The sequence below is a fragment of the Pelodiscus sinensis genome, chromosome 9 (assembly GCF_052426305.1).
Source record: "Pelodiscus sinensis isolate ZL-2025 chromosome 9, ASM5242630v1, whole genome shotgun sequence".
Lineage (NCBI taxonomy): Eukaryota > Metazoa > Chordata > Testudines > Trionychidae > Pelodiscus > Pelodiscus sinensis.
The window spans coordinates 23840206-23860443 of NC_143060.1; the positions used below are offsets into that span (position 1 = coordinate 23840206).

Below are 20238 nucleotides of genomic sequence, written 5' to 3' on the forward strand. Positions count from 1 at the left end.
ATTACTGTGCCAAATTCTGCTCTCATGTAATATTTCCCATTCCAATGAGTATTGCTCTAATGTAGCAAAGCAGCATTTGACTTGTGGTAAACAATTTCTTTCTTCTTATCCCCTCAACTACCATCCTCTATTCCCATTGTTGTTTTTTACTCCAGAACAGTAGCAAACTCTGGATACTTAGCTTTCTAGTACAGAAGTATTTTTTTCCTTATTAAAGGCATTTCACTGTTATGAAATTTGTGGAAGTGAACTTAGCTGACATTGGTGGAGACTGAGGTTCTTTATCCATGGAACCAGTGCAGGACAGATAACAGCATTGCAGACTTATCCAATGTGCTAATAAGCAAGGAGGCCACCTCTATGGCCCTTTAATCCTAAACCTCTCTTATAAGTCTCCTGCCAAAAATGTCAATGTTGTGATTGGGTTCAGTTTGCGTAATGAAGATGCAGTCACAGAGCAAGGTACTGACATCACTACATTTATAACAGTTATCGTCACATCAGCTGAGCAATCAACATGCAGAGCAATCTTTGAAAGCTACCTTCTACAACGGATTTTCTGAAATGTCTTGGAATGATTCTGGATTGCAGCATCCTATACTGCCATCAGGTGATGACGACAACTGGCACAGATACAAAATAATCCACAAACTAGTTGTGACTAGTTCAGAAGCAGACAGTCTCATCTTATGTAAAGTTTCCTTGGTTCTCATTTGCTCAGCAGCTAAAGATTACACACCAATATGGGCAGGAAACAAATAAAATAAATTTATCAATGTGCAATTTAGCACTTCTATGCAAACTGTCTTAAGAGCTGAAGTCATCAGCAAAAGTCTGGTTTCCTCCCTTATTCACATACATCTTATCACCATCACTTTGAAGAGAAACAGCAAGAACACAAACCTAGATTTTTCCATCTATTATGGTCTTAAAATTCCCCTCACACCCAACATGGTGCCTTAAGTTTAGGAGCTCTAGAGTAGTGGCACAGCTTCGACCCTTTGTCTTTTGGTGAGAATCTCTGTACTCTTCCAATAAATTTACTTTATCTTGGTTTGAATATAAATCATGCAAACAATAGTAAAATATGTATAGCAGCCTGCATTGATGGAAATTACGGAAATCTGATGAATAAAAATGTGTGTGACAGCTTGTTTTAGCATACAGATAATCATCTCTACTTAAGGACAATTGTTTCTTTGACATTTACTTATGCTTGAATTGACCCTGTCTGGCTTACCAGTGTTTGTCCTTCTTGAACTTTATTAATATAACTGAAAAGCAGTTTAAATGCCAATGAATTTCAAATGAATAATTACATTTAAAAACAGCATCATATTGTTAAGGCTTTTTCCCTTATCTACTATATGAATTTCTGAGCTCTGGAAAATAAAGTAACTTTGCAAAGCTGCAGTAATCCCACATCAAATACTAGAGTACAAAATTTCTAAGTATGAACATTAGCTATTTGGCTTGTTGATGCAGCAATTATTAAAAATATAAAAAAGATGTTTTTCACGTTTTTAAAATAAGTTACATGACACTGCAAATACTGCAGTGAAACCCTGCAAGTGATCAAGAGTAACAATATTTTGAGAAGACAAATCCGTCATGTAAAGGCCACAAAAGTCATACAATTGTAGTGGGCTAAGGTTCCTATCTTAAAATAACTAATATTAATTTTTAATATACCTGTAGCATGTGACAGGTTTTGCACAAGTCTAAATGGGCAAAGGAGAAGGAAGAACTAAATGGTGAAGTCATGTATAACTATGGACCTTACTTTTGTATAAAACATCTCTTGAACAATGGCTTGATATAACTGCCATTTATGCAGGCATGAAACAAAGCTGATTTTGGCATCAATCTGGTGATAATCTGGCCGTAAGAACTCCAACGTATACTGAATAAATCTCTATCTCATAAAGTAGCTTCCTGAGGTGCTTTACTTTCCAAATGCAAATGTACTGAGAGAAAAGCAAGATTGTTCAGTCAGCATTAAAACTAATATATCGTTCACAAGAAGATGAGCACAATAATTAAGGAATGTAACATTTAAAAAATTAACAATTCTTCTACTTGGCTGAAAAGATCACAATATATGAGGTCTATGCAGTGGCAATATAAGTGATTGACTAAAATATGCTCAAATGCCCATCTTTTAGGGCACATACATTCTCATGATCGTGGCTTGCATTTAAAAGGGAACTAAATAGAAGTAGATAGTTAACTATCTGCCTATACAAGGCAACAGAACTGAGGACTTTGCCTGAGCTGTGCTGAAAAATTCATAGAGTATAAGGCCAGAAAGGACCACTGTAATCACTGAGTCTGATTAATTGTACAGGTTGAATCTCTTTAGTTCAGCACTCTCTGGTCTGGCAACATGCATGGTCCAACATGATTTTAGTTAGCAGGATGCCCATTTATCATTCATGTGGCAAAGTTTCCCACAGACCTGTAAAGTTTGTTTCCAGCCCCCAGTCCTGCCTTTCAAAGTTCTGTGCTGTTATTAACTTCTAAATTACCTCTAGATATCTTCTAAGAGACCAGCAAGTAGAGTAAGTGCTAATAATGCTGCTAAGCATAAGCATGCTTTTTATGTTTTATCTACTTATTTTCTTGTGCCAATATAGTAAACTTGTGTAAGAACAGTAACACTTTGTTATGAAGAGAGCTGATAAGCCTTGGCTAGGCATAGCCTTATATAGTGTATCAGTTCAGTCGTACATTATTAAGCACTATTGCAAGCGTTGTTCCATTTATTCACTCAGTGAAATAAAAATGAAGAGACACACTCACTCCAATATTGAACTCCTGTGGTTCAGCAAGTTCTGTGGTTTGGTCCTAGAGGTGCCAGACTAAAGAAGTTCAACACAAGCTATCAAACTTCCCAGAATTAATTCCTGTTTTAACTGGAGCAGACATCTTGATTTTATAAAGTTTGTTAATCATTCCATGGAGACTAAAATCCATGGGAGAGATGGTGAAACATAAGTATAACAAAATTAGACTACAATTCTAGAAGATACATTCTGATCACAAGGCTACTGTACATTAAGAGGAGAATATATGGAATGTTTCAGTACTTTTCTAAAAATGCTGTGCAATGAGTTAAAATACATACCTTGTACAGTTAAGTGCACCTGCATTGTTCTCGGAGTGTGTTGGGTCTGCACTGAACAAGTGTATGGGCCATCATCTGTCACATCTACATCCTGTATCTGGAGGCTGTATTCCCTTTTATTTGCTGTTGCAATTGAAACTCGAGGATCTACTGACCATTTATCACCACCTGCAAAAATAATACTTGACCGGTTCAGCCAGGCACCTTTTGAAGCTCCATCTTCCAAATAACACCTGTGAATTACAAGAGGGAGAAAAAGATTAATAATCAGAATGAAAATACAGAGAGCTCTGTAAGTTTGTTAGTTATTTGTTGTCACACAGATTCAGTATTTCACATCACTACAACTTATTAGACATGGGTCTAAGTCATCTAGAAATCCAGAGAATATTTCCAAGTTTACTTTGGTTCCAAATACAGGGGAATTTTCCTCATAGCTTGCAATTAATATGTTTTCACCTTCATTATCATCTCCCACTCAAATTGTAGCTGATCTGTGGCTACTGAGGCTGTCAATCTCTGAATTAAACCCCATTATCACTTCCGAACACAACAGGCCTACAATTAAGTTACTCCTGCTCCAAAAATCAGAGTGCCCTATTGCTTGGGCTAAAGGGGAAATCTTCCTCAACTGTCAGATTATTTAAAAAATCAAGCAATTCCAATTGAATCAAGTAAGGATCAGGGTGGAAGTACATGCTATTTAGTATGAAAAATATTCTTTTTCTTTTAAAATAAGTTTCTTCTCATAAGATAAAATATTTGATACATTCTTTTCTCTTAATTATTTTAGTGCCATTCATGAACTGAAAAAGTTCAATATATAATTTTACTCTTTCTTCTTATGCTCATCCTATTTATCATTTCTAAGTTTTATGTTGTAGTCTTTTCCATTTATGTAAGCATAGCTCCTATTAGATTGCTATTTCTAGACAACAAGCAAATATAAAATATATTTCAACTACCTCACAATAAATGGAAGTGGATCAGTGGTATGTTAATTATTCAAACTAGTGTAATTGGTTTATAGTACAGTACTGTAGTTTTGTACAATTATTGTTTATTAAAAAAGCAATTACAGAAAAATAATGTGCAATAGGGTACACTATGTGATTTAATTGGAACTCCATGAGTAACTCCCTACCCATTAAGGTGTAGATATATCCCAATGAATATGACAGACTCCTGAGATTCTAAACTTCATTTTAAAAGCCTTCCTCTACAAGTTAAAGAGTAATTCCTTTAAATGAGTACAAAGCACGGCTAAAGAATGAAAATATACATTGAAAGAGTTTGATGGCATCCTTACACATTACATTGGGGATCTGAACACAGTACTTGATATTGCTACCAAATTGGAAGCGAAATATAACGGGATGGGCTACTGCCAAATGTATTAACAAATCAGTTGAAAAATATTATGAACGAGGTATAACACATAACTAATTTGCAGTCAGTTTTACCTTCTGTAGTATGAAAACTAGTAGATGTCAAAGTCCAATGTTAACTGAAAGTCTTTTCTGTATGTACACGGTTCCATAAAATATATAGCCTTTTTAGATAATTAAGCCACTGAATTGAATTACTACTATTAAGGTATGACATAACATATTTGAAAAACTTTTGTAACATTTCTCTAATATAGTTTTTCATCTAAAGAACACTGATCACTTGGAATGATACTGTTAAATGTTAACCAACAAGTAAAGAAAAAAATATAGAGAGAGAGATTCTTGTTTTGTTAGCACAGAAATCAAGAGAAGATGATAAGATTGTTGGGCCAGACTATGATATGAGACTATAAATGAATGTGGTATATCTGCCTTGGACGCTTGATCAAGTGAGTAAAAAGTGCTATTTCTAATACTGTTTTAAAATAAGAAAAGAGAGAATATGAATGAGAAAAGAGATGCACACACACACACACACACACACACAGGGGCGGCCCATGGATGTAGGCAACCTCGGCAGTTGCCTAGGGTGCTGCGTTTAATGCGGCACCCAATGATGACATCACACCATTGAGAGCTATGGAGGTGGGGGCACCGATCGCTCATTCCGCTTAGGGCGCCAGTTGCTGGCAGCTCTCTTCGAGCCTCTCCAGCACATACATACTAAAAACATTAGCAAAACTGCTTCTTCCTCCCCACAAAAATATAGGTTTCATTTAGATTGTAAGAAAATATTCAACTTCTTGAGCAAAAATAGTTTAATGAAAATAGCAATTTAATCTTTAATTGGTACCCTTTAAAGAGGAATTTTCCTCAGATTCAAAGTTAAATCACATGAAAAACGTTCAAAAGGATAGGTTAGCCAGTTACTTTCAGAGCTGTCTCAGCAGCCTAACGGGCAGTTCTGATGCTGTCAAAAGCCTGCAAAGAAGCCAGATGCTGTGACGTGTTCTGAAAGTTGCAGTTTCCTCACTGCTCCTCATTTAAACATAGCTCTTTCAACATCCAGGTTTTCATGCTGAGAAAAGGCGAGATAAAACTGCTTAAAAGGGATATTCTAACCATTGGATTGTGTCTAGCTGTTTTATTTGATCTGGTGATAATATTTCATCTTTTTCAGCAATGTGCCAAAGACCAACTAATTCTTACTTAGACAATTCCCTTTACCATCCATAGTGAACATCACAAATAGATAGCAGGAATCTGCCAAAAAGCAACTTAAAGGTTGATTAACAAAGAGAATATTATGCTTTAACTACAATTTACTCGCAACAAGGAAACCAATTTTTCCAGGGTAAGCAAGTAAGATCTTAGATGGGACTTTTCCTGATGTACAACAAAAAATTGTATTTTTCCAGGTTAGGTTCAGTGGCTCTCCTTGAAAACAAGAACTTTTCTGGAACGCAGTGACATGACTGAAAAAAAAAGACTTTCCTGTTCTGCATGTACCTTTAAAAAGTGGGCTTTTAGGAATGATAAAATATTAAGCAATCTGATCCAAAAGACCAAAAAAAAAGTCATATTTTGTGTTGGCTCACAATTTATGCAAAAATCCACTGAAGTTAGAAGATCAAACTACATGTAAACTAGACCAAAATCTGGCCCAAAGATAGCCTTAAAATCAGTAAGCACATAACGCTTTGCTGCATTTTCCCAATACAGCAACAAAATGGTAGCCCAAAAAAGCTCCAAAGAAAGTACATATTTAGTGTGTACTAAATGACCAGTCACATTTATTTGTTGCAGATATACTGTCCTGGGGATTTCTCTTTTTTCTGTTTGTAAATTGCTTCTGATTTGTGAATTTATTAGTTACACATATGTTTACAAATAAATATGCGTATATTCAAAAACAAGAATTAATGTTATTCTTCCTTGTAATTTATCCCTAAAAAACACATGTACTAATCTTTATTCACTACTCTACTTTTTCAGTGAGCAAAAATAAATTAACTTCTGATTTTTTGTATGCATTTCACAGTGTGTGATAATTCTGTGCTGTGAAGTCAACTACCAAAGATTGTAAAGGCTTTCCCTTTTTATCCCTTTAGTTTTAAAGCCCATTAACATTATTTAAATTATTATGAGGGTCAGAGGGACAACTTAGCTTGTAGCCCACATACTGCCATACAAGAAAATTAGAATTAGATTTGGCTTTAAAACTGTCACTTCTCAGGCTGATAGGAACATCAGTGAACTGGTACCTTCAGTGCCTTTGGGAAGTCTATAGACTACACAACTCTTACACCATTATTGCAACACAAAGAGGTAATTTGCCCTCTCAGCTAAGGTGAGTGAAATATTCTTTCAACATGTGCATCTTGATCTCTGAGGGAGCAGGAACAGCTTAGATGAAGGGGGAAAGTGTTACTAGAATGAAAGTAAACGAATGCCACATGATATCCATCTGAATAGAACCAAGTTCCTTGATTTCTACTCATGGGGATGAGAGCTCCCTTGATGAGGTCAAGTGGGATTATTGACCCCTAGACTTAGGTGCCAGAGGCTGTTCTACTGTCAAAATAAAAGGACAGACACTAGTGAGAGCACTAGAAAAATGTCTATTTCCTTATAAGAAACTATCAAAGCAGCTGTTCAATAACAGGATACTAACACCATGAAAAAAAATCTTGTTGCAAGATTGAAACTTGGCCTAACAAGCTGACAGATTTCTTACAGTTTGCAACTATCTCATGCAAATTTGGGCACCATTTTGAGTGCACCTGAAAATATATTCAAGGGGCCTTGATTGTAGTTATTGTTTTCATGCAGAATCACCCAGCGATTACCACTGAATTTCATTTGGGGGTTAGTTTGAGCACCAAACTCAGAAACTGATGCTAATTCAATTAACACCAGTTTTATAGTGTGATTCTATTAAGTTACTCCTGGTTGACACCACTGGAAGTAAGATCAGGCCCAAATCAGTGCATAAAAACATGTGAACTGAAACTATTGACTTTTGCATAGTCTTTGTCACAGGGTTCGATATATGAATCATCTTATTAGGTGATTATGCAGTACACTGGGTAGTAAACACTGTCAGAGGCACATTTGCAGAAATAACCCCATACTCAAATGATCTGAAACATTTATTGATCATTTATGAATGATAAGACAAAACAAAACTGAATTTGGCACCAAAAAGTCCAATAACATAATTTGCCATGTTAAAGGTACAAATTATTTTTTTAAAGAATTAATAGATAATGGTTGATAATGAATGTATTACGAAACCCATCTTTTTTTCCCCTCAATCTTCAGCTTCTGCTTATCATTAAATTTCATGCTAGTCATTATAGGATTTCACTTAATACAATTAACTTTAAAATAATCTCAAGGGAGCACCAATTATGTTTTATGAACAAAGAATAAACATATTGCAAAATTAATTGAAACAAGCATTATAATAATTAAATAAATGAGATATTAATCCTTATTTATCTTATGTCTCTTGAGAAAATTTTGACTAAACCAATAGTGCAGTCAGGAGATTGTCCCAGACTTAAAATGTGACTGTAATCATGCAATGGAAAAAGATTTTTTGTTTTTTCTTTTTCGTTTTTGTTTTTTTACTGAAGCCTGGAATCAAAAAATATTTCACGCAAGATTTAAAACATCATTTCCCATGTTAACTGATGTAGCTGCATGGGGATATTTCAGTATTTCTTTCAAAATTTATCAGAGAATGACTTGCTGCAATTTGCAAGTATCGGCTATCATCCAGTTCAATTTCCTTAAAAATTGCTAACCACATCTTCCCTATTACTAATAGATATGTAACCGCGTTAGCCTGGTCTAGCTGAAACAAAAAAACAGGACTATGTAGCACTTTAAAGACTAACAAGATGGTTTATTAGGTGATGAGCTTTCGTGGGCCAGACCCACTTCCTCAGATCAAATTGTGGAAGAAAATTGGCATGACCATATATACCAAAGGATACAATCAAAAAAATGAACACATATAAAAAGGACAAATCAAATTTCAGAACAGAAGGTCCAGGCTGAGATTGATGGTGGAGAGTAGGTTGTTAAAATCTCTGTGGAATGACCAGTGTTTCTTGGCCACTAGAAACACAGAGATTTTAACAACCTACACCCCACCATCAATCTCAGCCTGGACCATTCTACACGAGAGATCCATTTCCTGGACACCACAGTACAAATCACCAATGGTAAATTAGACACCACCCTCTACAGAAAACCCACTGACTCATACAGTTACCTTTATGCCTCCAGCTCCCATCCAGAACACACCATACGATCCATCGTCTATAGCCAAGCCCTTCGATACAATCGCATCTGCTCTAATCCTACTGACAGAGACCAGAAACGTCAGGATCTCTACCAAGCATTTATAAACCTCAACTACCCACCCAGAAAAATAAAAAAACAAATTGAAAGAGCCAGATGAATACCCAGAAACCATCTACTTCAAGACAGACCCAAGAAAACCAACAATAGAACACCACTTGTCATCACCTACAGCCCCCAACTTAAACCCGTCCAATACATTATCAATAAACTACAGCCTATATTGGAACAGGATACTAAACTCCAAGAGGCTCTGAGAGACAGACCCATAGTCTCCTATAGACAATCAACTAACCTCAAGATGATTCTTACCAACAACCCCAGAACATACCCCACTAACACCAATCCTGGAACTTTCCCTTGCAACAAACCCCGTTGCCAGCTTTGTCCACATATTTACTCTGCTGATACCATTATTGGACCTAACCAATTGAGTATAAGATCAAAAACACATATTCCTGCTCATCCAGAAATATAATTTATGCTATCATGCGCCGACAATGTCCATCTGCTATGTACATTGGACAAACATCTCAGACACTTCGACAAAGAATCAATGCACACAAAACAGATATTAGACAGGATCACAAAGAAAAAGCAGTTTCTTGCCATTTCAACCAGAAAAGGCATTGTCTCAATGACCTGATTACCTGCATCCTGCTTCAAAGACCTTTTAACACCAGACTTGAAAGAGAATCCTCTGAACTGTCATTCATGCTTAAATTTGACACTTTACACCTAGGTCTTAACAAGGACGCTAATTACCTTGCCCATTACAAAGATAGCTTCCCCAATTATCACCTCTAATAACATTAGCTCACAGACATTTGCTTCCCCGCCTCATCCCCCCTTCTGTTCTGAAATTTGATTTGTCCTTTTCATATGTGTTCATTTTTTTGATTGTATCCCTTTGGTATATATGGTCATACCAATTTTCTTTCACAATTTGATCTGAGGAAGTGGGTCTGGCCCACGAAAGCTCATCACCTAATAAACCATCTTGTTAGTCTTTAAAGTGCTACATAGTCCTGTTTTTTGTTCCCTATTACTCTTTCCTAGCCTCTGTACTATTCTTTCTCCATGAGTAAATCTAGTGGCTTCTTGAACTCATCTTTTTCCTATAGTCTCCTTCCCCACAATTAAAACACAGATTCATTACTAATTACAGAAAATATTTCTTCTTGAATTTTTAATTGTGATTTTTTTTTAAATTATAGGCTTCAGATCTCACAAAACTAAGTGATTGGTCAACAAAATGGCAAATGAAATTTAATGTGGATAAATGTAAAGTAATGCACATTGGAAAAAATAACCCTAACTATACATATAATATGATGGGGGCTAATTTAGCTACAACTAATCAGGAAATAGATCTTGGAGTCATCATGGATAGTTCTCTGAAGACTTCCACACAGTGTGCAGCAGCACTCAAAAAAGCCAACAGGATGTTAGGAATCATAAAAAAGAGGTAGAGAATAAGACAGAGAATATCTTATTGCCCTTATATAAATCCATGGTACGCCCACATCTTGAATACTGCATACAGATGTGGTCTCCTCATCTCAAAAAAGATATGCTGGCATTACAAAAAGTTCATAGAAGGACATCTAAAATGATTAGAGGTTTGGAACGGAGAGGAGAGATTAAAGAGACTAGGACTTTTCAACTTGGAAAAGAGACAACTAAGGGGGGATATGATAGAGGTATATAAAATCATGAGTGGTGTGGAGAAAGTGAATAAGGAAAAGTAATTAACTTGTTCCCATAATATAAGAACTAGGGGCCACCAAATTAAATTAATGGGCAGCAGGTTTAAAACAAATAAAAGGAAGTTCTTCACACAATGCACAGTCAACCTTTGGAACTCCTTGCCTAAAGAGGTTGTGAAGGCTAAGACTATAACAGGGTTTAAAAGAGAACTAGATAAATTCATGGAGATTAAGTCCATTAATGGCTATTAGCCAGGATGGGTAAGGAATGGTGTCTCTAGACTCTGTTTGTCAGAGGGTGGAGATGGATGGCAGGAGAGAGATGGCTTGATCATTAACTGTTCAGTTCACTCCCTGTGGCATTGGCCACTGTTGACAGACAGGATACTGGGCTGGATGGATCTTTGGTCTGACCCAGTATGGCCATTCTTATGTTCTTAGTGGAATCACATTCATATCAAAGAGGAAGCCAGGTATACAGAAATGAATTTTAAAAAAGCCTGAACATCATTTGAATTCAGAACCTTAGATAGACTATTTTCTTCAAGAGGCAAGAGAGTTGATTTACAGTTGAGAGAATTTATAGATGTCAAATTAGCCATCAGAGGGAGACGATATTTTTCAAAGAATGGAACTGAAATTTGCCAGTCAATTCCTAGGAAGGCAAATAACCAGAAGCTTAAAATGTATTAACAGTATTTTAAAAATAACTTTAAGGTTGCAGACGCAAAAAAAAAAAAAAAAAAAAAGGCCCCTCTCTCTCTCTCTGGCGTTCAGTCAATAGGAATGGTTTTGCACAATGCATTTGCCTTTTACAACAATACATAGTTTACACTGTCCACAGATTAGGGAGAGATAGATAAAACATACACACAAGGGAAGCCCTATTTTTCTTTACTTTGCATTTGGACAACTGAGTTTTTGAGAGGTTCATTTTGGTTCAAAATGTCTGGAACAGGAGCTGAATAGGTTTAATTAGTGTAAGATACCCTATCTTGGTTGGCATCTTTATCATAACATATGCTTTACCCTGAAAACTTAATTTTAATTCCTGTAGATTTTTCAGTTCATATCATTGCATCTCTCTGACATTTGACTTCCCAAGAACATATTATTAGTTGTTAAGAAAAGCCTTCCTGGATAAAAAATCCCCAGCAGCACTCAACTGATACATGATGTTAAAAAAATCTCAGAGAAATAGCCATGTAAACCCTGGTCTACACAAGGGCTTTATTTCAAAATAACCTTCCTTAGGTAAAATTTATAAGTAGCGCATCCGTAACCCACATACCTAGTGTGGTTCTCTGTCCCATGTAGTGGCACTTAGACCACTTACAGCAAGAGATAAGAACAAGGGAGCTCTACAGCCTAAGCTGAGAGACAGTTGGATTTATAGCTCAAGCTGTAGCAGCTCCTATATTAAGCTTTCTAGGTTCAAATCCAGTTTGAATGGCAGTTACATGTCCACACTACCAACCCTGTTATTTTGAAATAAGGGGCCGCTTATTTCAAAATCTGTACTCCTGCTTTTCTCAGGGACTAATGATAATTTCCAAATAGTTATTTTGAAACATCAGTAGCATGGACACTCCAGTGCCACTATTTCAAAATAACTATTCCCCAGAATAATTTAAACTAATTACTCCCTGGTGTTTCCTGAGGCTCTAAGTGGAGGTAGTTCATTCACATTAATGGAGACCCAGACTAATTTTAAGGCTTCCCCATAGTGCGGATATACTATTTCTATTTTTTTTTAAAATGGGAGTTAAGTCAAATGTAGTTATTTCAAAATACAGAATGCGCCTCTGAAATCCGGGATTCTCTGATGAGGCAACATCCATGGTCCACCATGGCCATAGATGTTCCAGGACCAGAAACTCCCAGGACGCTACAGGGGGGTTCGGGCCTAGGAAGTGGTGTGTGGCTCAGCTGGGCTGCAAGGGAGCATGTGGCTCAACTGGGCTGCAGGGGTGGGCAGGAAACCAGCACGCAGCTCAGCTGGGCTGTGGAATGGAAGGGTATCAGGAGCCAGTGCACAGCTCAGCTGGACTGGGGAGGGAGCCAGGAAGCCCAGTGGGGGACATAGCAGCGGGAGCCTGAAATGACCTCCCCTGGTCCAAAAAAATCAATCATCCAGGACCGGTTAGGTCCCGAGAGTGCGGGACCAGAGAGGTCGAACCTGTTGTTTCCTAGTGTAAATATGGACTAAGTCTGTAACTTTAAAAACAATAAGTGGTCCTGTGGCATTTTAGGGTATGTCTACACTACAAAGTTATTTCGAACTAAGAGCCATTAGTTCGAACTAACTTTCATAGGCACTACACAGGCAAACCGCTAGTTTGAACTTAATTCAAACTAGCGGAGCACTTAATTCGAAATAGGTAAACCTCATTCTACGAGGACTAACGCCTAGTTCGAATTAAGTAGTTCAAATTAAGGGCTGTGTAGCCACTTAATTCGAACTAGTGGGAGGCTAGCCCTCCCCAGCTTTCCCTGGTGGCCACTCTGGGCACAACCAGGGAAACTCGTCTGCCCCCCTCCTGGCCCCGGAGCCCTTAAAGGCCAGCACCCAGCCAACAGACCCTGCACCTGGCACGGCACAAGCCAGCCACCCGCAGCCACCCAGCCCTCCACCTCTTCCTGGGACTAGGCTGGTGGCTCCCAGAAGCCTGCCTAGGGCCGCAGGAGGTGGACGCCCGTCTGGTCTAGTGTGCAGATCGTGGACCTCATCCAGGTTTGAGGGAAGGCCTCCAATGTCCACAACCTCCACTCTAGGCACAGGAAAGCGGCCGTCCAGAGCAAGAGAGCTGCCAGCCTGGCCACCAAAGGCCACATGCAAACCCAGGAGCAGGTTTCATGAAAATCAAGGTGATCCAGTGAGACCCCCGACCCTGAGCCCTGAGCTTAGAACATAAGAACATAAGAACGGCCGTACTGGGTCAGACCAAAGGTCCATCTAGCCCAGTAGCCTGTCTGCCGACAGCGGCCAACACCAGCTACCCCTGAGGGGATGGACCAAAGACAATGACCAAGCTATTTGTCTTGTGCCATCCATCTCCAGCCTTCCACAAACAGAGACTAGGGACACCGTTCCTACCCCCTGGCTAATAGCACTCCATAGACCCAACCTCCATGACTTTATCTAACTGCTCTTTAAACTCTGTTCTAGTTCTAGCCTTCACAGCCTCCTGCGGCAAGGAGTTCCACAGGTTGACTATTTGCTTTTTGAAGAAGAACTTTCTGTTATTAGTTTGAAGCCTGCTACCCATTCATTTCATTTGCTGTTCTCTAGTCTTTATATTATGGGAACTAATGAAGAACTTTTCTTTATGCACCCTCTCCACAACACTCATGATTTTATAGACCTCTATCATATCCCCCCTCAGTCTCCTCTTTTCTAAGCTGAAGAGTCCCAGTCTCTTTAGCCTCTCTTCATATGGGACCTGTTCCAAACTCCTGATCATTTTAATTGCCCTTTTCGGAACCCTTTCCAAAGCCAAAATATCTTTTCTGGGGTGAGGAGATCACATCTGTACACAGTACTGAGGATATGGTATACCATAGTTGAAACTTCCCCTCCTCTTTCTTCCCCTGGCTTCCCCCTTCCAGCTCCCTTCTCCCAGGTTTTCCCCTCCCCTCTCTCACCCTCTCTCTTCCCCTCTCCCACCTCTTTTTTCCAGTCTCCCCAGAGGTTAATCCCCCCTCCCCCAGTTTTGTTAAATAAAGAGAGTTTCTATTTTTGAACACACGTGTCCTTTTTTTTTTACATCAGGAAGGGGGGCTAGTGAGAGGTAAGTGGAAGGAGGTGAGGGAGGAATGGGGTACGAGCCCCCAATGGGGAGGACTAGGATGGCTCTGCAGGCTCCTCGGGGTGGAAGCTCTCCTGCAGCCCCCTGATTAACCCCCCCGGATGGCAGCCTGCGGCAAGTGCAGCCAGGCTAGTGGCCGAGTGCTGTGATGTGCCGAGTGTGGGCACTCAGGGCACTACAAGACAGGAATGCTTTGCTGTGCCTCATCGAGATAGACAAGCAAGCGGGGAACCCTGAGAACTGTCTGTCCAGGGTGGGGGTCGGGTCCCTTTAAGCACAGCCCTCGGCTAGCCTGAGACAACAGCTCCACGCTCTAAGTCCTAACCTGATGCCCTGCCGGCACTGCTTCCGGCCAGCCTTAACTTTGGTTAAGGGTCCTCTCAATGTGGAAATGCTAGTTCGAATTAGCCAAATGCTAATTCAAACTAGTTTTTATGTCTAGATGCACTAGTTCAAATTAGCTTAGTTTGAATTAACTATTTCGAATTAAGTTAGTTCGAATTAGTGCTGTAGTGTAGACATACCCTTAGAGACTAACCAAAATATATAGAATCATGAGCTTTCGCAGGTAAAACCCACTTCATCAATGAAGTAGGTTTTACCTATGGAAGTTCGTGATTCTACATATTTTGCTTAGTGTCTAAGGTGCCATAGGCTTACTCGTTGATATATGATGTATTTTCCTCACATGCAGTGCTATTTTTCCAGAGTAGAAAGGTTTACCAACATGTCTGCCATTCCCAGCAGGCAGAAACTATATTGTACATTTTAAATGGTGTGCATTCCATTTTAGGAGCAACTCTACATGGGGCAAAGTTAATGAAGGAAAGTGCTTATTATCATGATTATGAATAGATTGTAATCTCTGCCAGTGTACAACAAATTTGGTGGATTCTGCTGGGTTTGTCTTCCAAGCAGTAGGAAACAAACTAACCTTAGTACTTCACTTCATTGTTAGAATTCAGGTTAGGAAATTTATAGCAAGACTGCCTATCATTCCCAGCATTTTCTTCTTGTTCACAATAAGCCATTTGCCAATTTTACAACTTCACATACAGTGCAGTTTCTTTTCCTATCCTTCATCTCCATGCCAAATCCTGACCCCCACCTTTGCTGGCTCAGCAATCTCTCACTATCCTCCTTCTGATTGTGCGTAAGGAGTCCAATCTCTCTTTTTCTGTTCCACCCTCACCTGAATGGAGGTGGGTCTTTCTGATGAACCGCAACTTTGTGGAAAGGCATCCATGGGATAAAGACCCTCAGAGCTCCATACTCCAGAGCTTTCATACTCTGTGTTACAGCTATTTTGTTCATGGATGAGATAGAAGTACATTTTTGCAGCAGTGGCTGTGACTAAATAGGCCTTTTTAGGACACCCTTTGTTAAGTCCAAATGGGTAGGGTATTAAAAACTGTTCTCCAAACATAGCCAGTCTCATGCTCTTCTGACTGGATGGCTACATCCAGTAGAATCGCTCAACTCTGTGGCCAAAACAGGAAATAAAAGACAATGCATATCACCACCTAGAATGTCCACACCTCTATGGATGCTCAACACAGCTAGTGCCAAGAAAGAAGAATTGTCATAATGCCAAAGAACTTGCAAGACTCATCACTGACATTGCAGCTCCAATGAGACCAGCCAGGCTGATGAGGGCCAATTAAAAGAGGATGGAGATGGCTATACATTCTTTTGGAAAGGAAAAGCACCCGAAGAGAAACATTCATGGGATTGGCTTTGACATAAAAAATAAGATTGCCAGTCAGACTTTAGAGCTTCCTGTGGGGCTTAACAAGTATCTTGTGGACTTTAACAGGTTTCAAAAATGAACCACATAAATTCATGGAGGTTAGATTTATCAATGGCTATTAGGCAGGATAGGTAAGAATGGTGTACATAGCCTGTGTTAGAGCTTGGATGGAAATGGATGACAGCAGAAGGATCACTTGATGATCACTGTTTCTGTTCACTGCCCCTGGGGCATCTGGCATTGACCACTATCAGAAGATGGGATACTTGGCAAGATGGACCTTCGGTCTGACCCAGTATGGCTGTTCTTATGTTCAGCTCAAGCTCAGCAACAACCAATATGCAACAGTCATCAGCCCATATGCCCCAACATTTGATGAGGAAGACAACAAGGACAGCTTTATAGTTCTCTTGATGCAGTCCTGACTAGGGATGTGAACGCCTAGTCAACTAGTTGCTTCCCTCCCCCTTGCTGCCTCTATCAGAAAGAGGCAGGAGTGGGGAGGAGAGGAAGAGATGTTTCAAAGCAGCAACTGCAGCTTTGAAATGTCACATGCAACCTGGGGCCACCTGGAGAGTCCTCATGGCATTTCAAAGTGGCAGTGCTGCAGGGGCTCAAAGTCCTCATCTGACTCTGGACTCCATGTAGTGCTGCCGCCTTGAAAAGCCACAGGGAGCACAGCGCCATTAGGGGACTGCTTGGTCCCATGCTCCTCACAGCATTTTCACCTTTGAGGTATAGCTATTGCTACACTTCAAAGGTGGAGGTGCCTTTATTGACTAATCGAATAGTCGATGCAAATTGCATCAACTAACTATTCAATTACCCAATTAATCTAAATTTAACTTCCCTAAAAGCTTTTTACACCAACATTCCACATGAAGATGGACTACAGGCTGTCAGGAACACTATCCCTGATGACGCCACTGCACATGTGGCTACAGAGCTCTGCGACTTTGTCCTCACCCACAACTATTTCCAATTTGTAGACAATTTATATCTTCAATTCAGCAGCACAGCTATGGGCACCCATATGGCCCTACATTATGCCAACATCTTTATGGCTGACAATGAACAACGTTTCCTTAGATCTCACTCCCTAGCACCCTTACTCTACTTACGCTGTACTGACGACATTTTCATCATATAGACTCATGGAAAGGAGACCCTTGAAGAATTTCACAGGGATTTCAACAACTTCCACCCCATCATCAACCTTAGCCTGGATCACAAGAGATCCACTTCCTTGACACTGCAGTACAATTACACGACAACCACATTTCTACCATCTTATACCAGAAACCTACTGTAAAGACTGATTCCCCACTCTGGCACAATGAATGCAGAAGTAGGGGCCTGCAAAAGTACCCCAAACCTTATCTTTCCTGGCTTTGGTATAAAGCTTTCACCCAAAATCTTAAAAACCTAGATTTTGGGGATAAAATTCCGCAGCCATCACCCAAGTAATGGTAAGAAAATCACTTGGGAAATCTCAGCCCTAAAGTAAAACAAAAATTAACCAATAGCAGGTTAATTATCACCACAATACTCCTGTTACAAGCATAATTGGATGGGCTAGATGATAAGAGCCACCAATTAATAAACTCATAGGGAATTTTCCTATGGGGAACAAAACTTATTTACAAAAGAGAGGAAACCCCATTTCTAAATGCACAGACATCAGATCCACAGTCCCAAACCATAAAACAATAAAACCCTAATGGATTTATCTAAACTTTACCCTACTGACAGATAGTAAAGAGTCTTTTCTTGGAGAGAGACATTTTGTCTGTCCCCCTCAGTATCTGGAGAGCAACTGCTCAGGGACAAGGGAGGGAAAAAACAAAAATTCCTTTGTCTCAGTTTGAAAATCCCTATCTGCATTTCTATTGGCTAACTGTTACCTGGCTAGGTATAGTTTACCCCTGAGTCCCCAGGCTGCTGGTCATCCCTCATGACTATGACACCAACCGACCATTACATTTTTACCTATATGCCTCCAACTTCCATCCAAGACACATTTCCCAATCTATTGTTTACAGCCAGGCCCTAAGATACATCCAGATTTGCTGCAATCCCACAGACAGAAACAAACACTGACATGGTCCATTTAAAGACTTCCTAAAATTGAAATACCCACCTGGAGTAGTGAAAAAAACTGATTTAGAAAGCCAGACGAGTATCCAGACATCAGCTACTTCAAGACAGGACCAACAAAGAAAATAACAGGACACCACTTGTCATCACTTACAGCTCCCAACTTAAACCCCTCCAATGCATTATCAACAATGTACAACCTATCCTGGAAAATAACCTCTCACTCTCACAGGCCTTGGGGGACAAACCAATCCTCACCTACAGACAACCCCCTAATCTCAAACCAATTTTTCCAATAAACACACATCACATCTCCATCATACTTATCCAGGAACCCACCCCTGCAATTAACTCTGATGCCAACTCTGTCCATGCATCTATCCAGGTGATATAATCACACGACCTAACCAGGTAAACCACCACATCAGAGGTGCATATAACTGCATATCCACTAATGTCATCTATGCCACCAAATGCCAGCAATGCCCCTCTGCCATGTATATTGGCCACACTGGACAGTCTCAAAAAGAAAGAATTAATGGACACAAATCAGATATCTGAAAAGGCAACACACAGAAATCTGTTAGAGAACACCTTAACTTGCCTGGGCACTCATTAATGGCTCCCTCGACAGGGAAACTACAGTACTTAATTTCATTTACAAGTTTGATACCTGCAACAGAAGTCTAAACAAAGACAGCGGATGGATGGCCCATTACATTCCACATCCTAATGACATAAAGAACCAATCAAAGGTACTTAGAATGGGTACTAAGTGCTCTTATTGGCTTCATTTAGCATGGACATTCTATCTGACAATTTCTTTCCCCCCTTTTTTCCTTTGTTTTCCTTCTCTCCCCCCATACCCTCTCTGTGCTATTTATTTGAAAAGTGGACCCTTTAAACTCCATTAATCTGAAGAAGTGGGTTGTGCCCATGAAAGCTCATGATACCATCTACATTTTTGTTAGTCTCTAAGCTGCTACAAGACTATTAGTTGTTGTTTTAATTTTTTTCAGTTACAGACAAACACAGCTACCACTCTGAAACTTTTTAGCAATACCTAAAGCAAACAAGCTCACCCTCCAGGGAGATTTCAATGACAGAATTAGATGGGACTCCCAACTCAGGAGTGGTTCATAGGCAAAGAAAGGATGGGAAATGTAAACTTGAATGGTATTCTCCTCCTTAGCAAATGTGTGGCGTATCACCTGCTCATCACACATACCATTTATAGGCAGAGTAACACAATTAAAACCACTTGGAAATATTCTTGGTCTAAATACTGGCACCTCCTTGACTATTTTATAGCCAGAGCTCTAGATTACACCAATATCCATATCACATGAGCTATGAGAGGTACTATTGGACAAACCATCATTTAGCATGATCAGTTGTGCACCTGCAGCTTATCCCACCACACTGCAAACACCCAAAGACTAAGCAAAAGTTTAACATCAAAGCACTTCAGGACCAAGCCAGATGCGAGATGTTGCAGCAACACCTGTCTGAGAAACTCTCTAACTTGTCTGATAGCAATGACACTCAACTAAAAATACCATTCACACTGCATGTGCTGAAACTACAGGATATGCCATTCACTGACACTGAGAATGGCTTGAGGAAAACAAAAACCGTGATCATTGCAAATAAATCCTCTCTTTAGGCACAATGTAGCGAAAAGTAGCCTACTTTTTCTCCTTGTCATTCCTCCCAAAATGTCTTTTCTATTGTCCTGAAGGAAATGGCTGCATTTATTCAGCTTACAAGATCATCACGTAAGTTAATAATGTTGTATTTTTTCCTCCTTTTAAATTGAGCACATTTGAGAGGACTGAGTTTTTTACCATTTTAATTCAAATACCGTAAAATCTGGAGTGTAATGCACACCTATATATAATGCGCATCTGCCTTTTAAAGGTCAAAATTCTTGAATAAACTAAACTCTTATCTATAAAGCGCACCCCCATTATACTTGAGA

At 39.4% G+C, this 20238-nt stretch overlaps 1 protein-coding gene across 2 annotated transcripts in view; it reads right to left on the reverse strand.

Annotated features, from left to right (window-relative positions):
* NEGR1 (neuronal growth regulator 1) overlaps positions 1–20238 on the reverse strand; it is a 692522-nt gene that overhangs the window by 374758 nt on the left and 297526 nt on the right. For both annotated transcript variants that reach the window (XM_006121060.5, XM_006121061.5), the window contains exon 3: positions 3128–3360. In XM_006121060.5, the coding sequence (XP_006121122.1) occupies positions 3128–3360 (233 nt within the window). The remainder of the gene's footprint in view (positions 1–3127; positions 3361–20238) is intronic.